The 6061-nt window shown below is 50.4% G+C and overlaps 1 protein-coding gene across 1 annotated transcript in view; it reads left to right on the forward strand.

Moving 5' to 3' along the window:
• Positions 1-4933, forward strand: part of LOC311308085 (unconventional myosin-Va-like) — a gene marked incomplete at both ends in the record, with an annotated part of 127948 nt that extends 123015 nt beyond the window's left edge. Inside the window, 3 exons of the mRNA XM_084437022.1 lie at positions 2007-2224; positions 4554-4624; positions 4781-4933. Coding sequence (XP_084293148.1) covers positions 2007-2224; positions 4554-4624; positions 4781-4933 — 442 coding nt within the window. The remainder of the gene's footprint in view (positions 1-2006; positions 2225-4553; positions 4625-4780) is intronic.
• Between the last annotated feature and the right edge of the window lie 1128 nt (positions 4934-6061).

Here is a 6061-nt window from a genome sequence, read left to right on the forward strand (position 1 = left end):
GGGGAGGGGGCGGGGCTTGAGAGCGTCCGTCTGGGGGAGGGGGCGGGGCTTGAGAGTGTCCGTCTGGGGGAGGGGGCGGGGCTTGAGAGTGTCCGTCTGGGGGAGGGGGCGGGGCTTGAGAGCGTCCGACGGGACGGGGGGGGCGTGTGTTGGTTGGGAGGGGCGGGGGTGCGCTGTGTGTGTGGGGGGGAGGGGTTAGGTTATGTACATGCGTGTCGGTGGGTGGGTAGGTCGGTGGGAGGGAGGGGTGTGTGTTTACATGTGTGTATGGGTTGTTGGTGGGGGGTGCATCTTTACGTGTGTGTGTTGGTGGGGGTTGCGTGTTTGTGTGTGTGTGTGTGTGTTTGGAGGGGGGAGATGGGGGTGGCGTATGCGCATGCATACTGTATGTGTTTGTGTGTGTCTTGCGTTGGTGATGACTGACGCTTAGTTACGTGCGTACTTACTCATGTCTTTGCACATGTGTGTGTGCGTGTGTGTGTGTGTGTGTTACGGCTGGTAGCAGATAGTAGGGGTGAAAACCCAGATATTCTTTATTCTTTATTATATATATCTATATATATAGATATATATATGAGTATGTTGTTGGTTGTCTGTCTCCCCCTACTGGTCATTGTCTCATACTGTCCTTTTGTCTCCCTCATATGTCATGTGATCCCTCTGAGTGAGATTCTGGAGTGATTCCTGGATGTCTGCTGACAACATGCAGTATGATCAGCAGCACCAGCTGTCACCAATCAACCAATCAAACCTGTATTCCCCTGTGTATATAGGTTCAGTTGTTTGTTAGTTCAGGAGGTCTGGCAAGCCTCCTACTACCTGGTTTTGTATACGTTTTCCCACACACATTTCTGTCACTGGTTATACTTTGTTGTCACTCACTGTTTGTAACATGCACTTTGTCCAACGTGGGGCAAATGTAGCATTGTTTAAATTATATGTTTGTTTGATTAGTATGACAGTGGGGTGGGAGAGTTATAGTAGGAAATAGTTACAATAACCCTGGGTTTTACATATATCATTTGCACACGTAGAACTGTAAGACATAATTAGGGAGGTGAATGCACCCTTGTACTTATTGGGGCTCCGAAGCCTGTTAGGTGGTGGTTTTTGTTATGTTTGTTGTTTTGCATTCACCATTTAGCTAACTCTCTCACCCAACATGTCTTGTTATACAGTATGTAAGGCCTACGTTGCCTATGTGCTTGGCCCACGGGCCCTTTTGTTGGCTAAATAAAAGCCGGGACGAGTCACACGCAAATTGGTCACTTTTGTTTTCTTTTTTTTTCTCCTCAGAAACGCGGGGACGACTTTCTGACGATGTCCTTCTGGCTGTCCAACACCTGCCGCTTCCTGCATTGTATGAAACAGTACAGCGGGGAAGATGCAAGTCACACACACACACGCACAAACACACACACACACACACACACACACACACACACACACACACTCTCATACTTGTTGAGATAAACACACGTGTGCACTTTAACACACAAACACATTTTCACTCTTACCCTGCCATTACACACACACGCACACACACACACACACACACTCATGCTTGTTCAGATACACACACGGATGCACTTTTAACACACACACATTTTCACTCTTACCCTGTCATTACACACACACACACACACACACACTCCCCATCACAATATACACACACAAACACACACATCTCTCACACACACACACATTTCCACTCTTGACCTGCTCTTACCTGTCTCGTGTGCGTGTGTGCGTGTGTGTGTGTGTGTTCCTCCAGGCGTTTATGAGGCACAACACGTCGAAGCAGAACGATCACTGCCTGTCCAACTTCGACCTGGCGGAGTACCGTCAGGTCCTGAGTGAATAAATAAAAGCCCTATAAATCTAAGAAGCTGCTGTCTCCGACTCCATTGGTTTGTCCTTTTTCATGATTCACTGAGGTCATGTGCGGTCCCACCCCGAGCCACTGGAGGGCCGTAACAGTGTGTGTGTGTGTGTGTACTGTCCAGGTACAACGTGGGTCATCTGGAGGAGTGGATGAGGGATAAGAACCTGATGCTGTGCGGCGCCAAGGAGACGCTGGAACCTCTGATCCAGGCCGCCCAGCTGCTGCAGGTCAAGAAGAAGTCGGACGAGGACGCCGAGGCCATCTGCTCCGTGTGCCTGGCGCTGTCCACCGCCCAGGTAAACACACGCCCGCCAATCAGGAGCCAGCGCCGGACCAAGGGTTCCGTGTCCGTGATCGTAACCAGTTTCTTGTGTTCTTGTGTTCTCTCTCTCTCTCTCTCGTTTTTTCTCTCTCTCTCTCTCTACCTCTCTCTCTCTCTCTCTCTCTCTCGTTTTCTCTCTCTCAATCTCTTTCTCTCTCTCTCTCTTTCTCTCTCTCTCTCTCTCTCTGTCTCTCCCCCTCTCTCTCTCGCTCTCTTTCTTTCTCTCTCTCTCTCTCAGATTGTGAAGGTCTTTGTTACGGCTCGCATGCCCTCGCCTCCACAACCGCCTCCCTCTCTCCCCTCTGGGCCCGCTGCGCACTCGGGGCGTCCTACGCGCTCTACCGCACGTCGCATCGGCCCGGGCATACAACGCTCTGACTCTCCGGAGTTTCCCCCCACTGCCGGGCGTTCCCCGTCTCCGGCCAGCTCCGCGGACTCGGCAGTCTCCTCCCGCTCCGGTGACGAAGAGTCGGATCCCGACATGCCCAGCACATCGGCCCGTGCGCAAAGACAAGAACGGCGCGCTCGTCTCCGACGATGACGCGGGCGCGGCTCTACTCACCGGTTTCCAATTATCATCACCACACCTGTCCCTCGTTCTGCAATCACCTTCAACCTCTACAAGAACCTGGTCTACATCGCCAGATCTTACCATAAACTCTTGTGGTAAAGTATAGCCTAGCCTACAATCTCCTTACCCGTATTTTGTAGTGTTTTTTCCCGTTCCCCGTTTGTGATTACTCTCACTCACCCTGCCTCCCCTCCTCATCTCTCCAGTTCCTGCCTGACCCACGCCTGTACGATTACCCCGCTCCTGCCTGACCATCGCCTGTACGACAACGCTCCTGCCTGACCATCGCCTGTACGACAACCCCGCTCCTGCCTGACCATCGCCTGTACGACAACCCCGCTCCTGCCTGACCATCGCCTGTACGACTACCACGCTCCTGCCTGACCATCGGCTGTACGACTACCACATCCCCCTTTGTGATCTTATTAAATCGCCCCTCCGGGCTTTACCGTTCCTTGCCTCCTCCTTTCCTGTTGCGCCTGGGTCCTAAAACCGAACTTTAACAGTCTTGAACCTGTACACTCCGGTGAATGAGTTTGAGGAGCGCGTGTCGCTTTGTGATCTTATTAAATCGCCCCTCCGGGCTTTACCGTTCCTTGCCTCCTCCTTTCCTGTTGCGCCTGGGTCCTAAAACCGAACTTTAACAGTCTTGAACCTGTACACTCCGGTGAATGAGTTTGAGGAGCGCGTGTCGCTTTGTGATCTTATTAAATCGCCCCTCCGGGCTTTACCGTTCCTTGCCTCCTCCTTTCCTGTTGCGCCTGGGTCCTAAAACCGAACTTTAACAGTCTTGAACCTGTACACTCCGGTGAATGAGTTTGAGGAGCGCGTGTCGCTTTGTGATCTTATTAAATCGCCCCTCCGGGCTTTACCGTTCCTTGCCTCCTCCTTTCCTGTTGCGCCTGGGTCCTAAAACCGAACTTTAACAGTCTTGAACCTGTACACTCCGGTGAATGAGTTTGAGGAGCGCGTGTCGCTTTGTGATCTTATTAAATCGCCCCTCCGGGCTTTACCGTTCCTTGCCTCCTCCTTTCCTGTTGCGCCTGGGTCCTAAAACCGAACTTTAACAGTCTTGAACCTGTACACTCCGGTGAATGAGTTTGAGGAGCGCGTGTCGCTTTGTGATCTTATTAAATCGCCCCTCCGGGCTTTACCGTTCCTTGCCTCCTCCTTTCCTGTTGCGCCTGGGTCCTAAAACCGAACTTTAACAGTCTTGAACCTGTACACTCCGGTGAATGAGTTTGAGGAGCGCGTGTCGCTTTGTGATCTTATTAAATCGCCCCTCCGGGCTTTACCGTTCCTTGCCTCCTCCTTTCCTGTTGCGCCTGGGTCCTAAAACCGAACTTTAACAGTCTTGAACCTGTACACTCCGGTGAATGAGTTTGAGGAGCGCGTGTCGCTTTGTGATCTTATTAAATCGCCCCTCCGGGCTTTACCGTTCCTTGCCTCCTCCTTTCCTGTTGCGCCTGGGTCCTAAAACCGAACTTTAACAGTCTTGAACCTGTACACTCCGGTGAATGAGTTTGAGGAGCGCGTGTCGCTTTGTGATCTTATTAAATCGCCCCTCCGGGCTTTACCGTTCCTTGCCTCCTCCTTTCCTGTTGCGCCTGGGTCCTAAAACCGAACTTTAACAGTCTTGAACCTGTACACTCCGGTGAATGAGTTTGAGGAGCGCGTGTCGCTTTGTGATCTTATTAAATCGCCCCTCCGGGCTTTACCGTTCCTTGCCTCCTCCTTTCCTGTTGCGCCTGGGTCCTAAAACCGAACTTTAACAGTCTTGAACCTGTACACTCCGGTCAATGAGTTTGAGGAGCGCGTGTCGGTTACGTTCATACGAACCATACAGGTACCCTGTCTCACTGTCTCAATGCTACCTATCTGACTTTGTCTCTATGCCTGCGTGTGTGTGTGCGTGTGTGTCTTCGTGTGCGTGTGTGCGTGTGTGTGTGTGTGTGCGCGTGTGTGTGTGTGGTAACGATCATCCCCTGTGCTCTCCTCTCAGACGCGTTTGCGGGACCGCTGTGGGACGCCTCAGCTGTTGATGGACACTAAGAGGATCTACCCCGTCACCTTCCCCTTCAACCCCTCCTCCCTGGCCCTTGAGACCATCCAGATCCCCGGCTCCCTCAACCTACCGTTCCTCACATTGGTATAATAAATGAATATATATATATATATCACGCTAGGATATTTTATTTATTGCGCCTTTTATTCCCCTGCTTTTAAAAAATAAAGTTTTTTCTTTGGAGAAGACATGGATGTCCTGAGAGACATGGATGTGGCTATATAAAGACTACTCCATCAGTCCCATTATATCATATTTTATGTCAGTAGTAGATTAACCATGTAGGATAATTGAATGAACACTACTGTAGTCCACTTTTGAAAGTAGATGTTGATTTGTTAATGTACAGTATCATACTTTTACTCTAGTCATGTGTAACCTGCATCTTCAGCAGCGCTCAGATTGAAGCCCCGATTCAGCACAGGTTTCACTAGTGGTTTAGACTCTGGCGCGGGTTTAAAGGAGAATGCTCGTTTTTGACAACCTGGACCTTATTTAAGGCATATTATAAGACGTTTGATTCAACGAGATCCCTTTGGTGTAATTCGGAGGCCTGTAGAAGAAATTAAAAATCCAGCGCAAGCCAAGTATATCTATGTAATGGTGGCGGACGGGGCACTGAGAATGCAGCTTCTAAAAAATCTATTTTCTGCCGCGAAACGGTTGTTTTCATCAATCTGTCTTTATGAATCGCTAGTTGTGCTTACATAGAGCGAGAGCTTGTTGTGGTTTTTCACATGCCTCTAATATGATCTTTAGAAACGAAATAGCTTCCCCACTTGCTCCAGCACGCATGCGCACATCGCGCAAACTGGCTATTCTCCGTCTGTAGGCTACACTTGCGGCTCACATTCTCTACGCTACGATCGGCGTCCATCATATTCTAAGTCATCTTCTATATCCTCAAAATCTGATAAATATTCAGGCATATTGCACACAATATTCCAGGCACCAACAAGCTGATCGTAGAGTAGAGAATGTGAGCCGTGAGTGTAGCCTACAGACGTAACGGAGAATAGCCAGTCTGCGTGCTGTGCGCATGCGTGCTGGAGCAAGTGGGGAAGCGGAATTGCTTCTGAATGGTTTCCGAACGGTTCCGCCAAAGGCAGTTATTGAGGCCCACCGATAAAACCACCTTCTGTGTCATCCGACAGGGGTCCAGCTTATCCAGGAGCGCCTTCAGATGGTGAATCTGGGCCCCTGGAAAGCTGTCAACCT

The sequence above is a fragment of the Borostomias antarcticus genome (genome assembly GCF_949987555.1).
Source record: "Borostomias antarcticus genome assembly, chromosome: 4".
NCBI lineage: Eukaryota > Metazoa > Chordata > Actinopteri > Stomiiformes > Stomiidae > Borostomias > Borostomias antarcticus.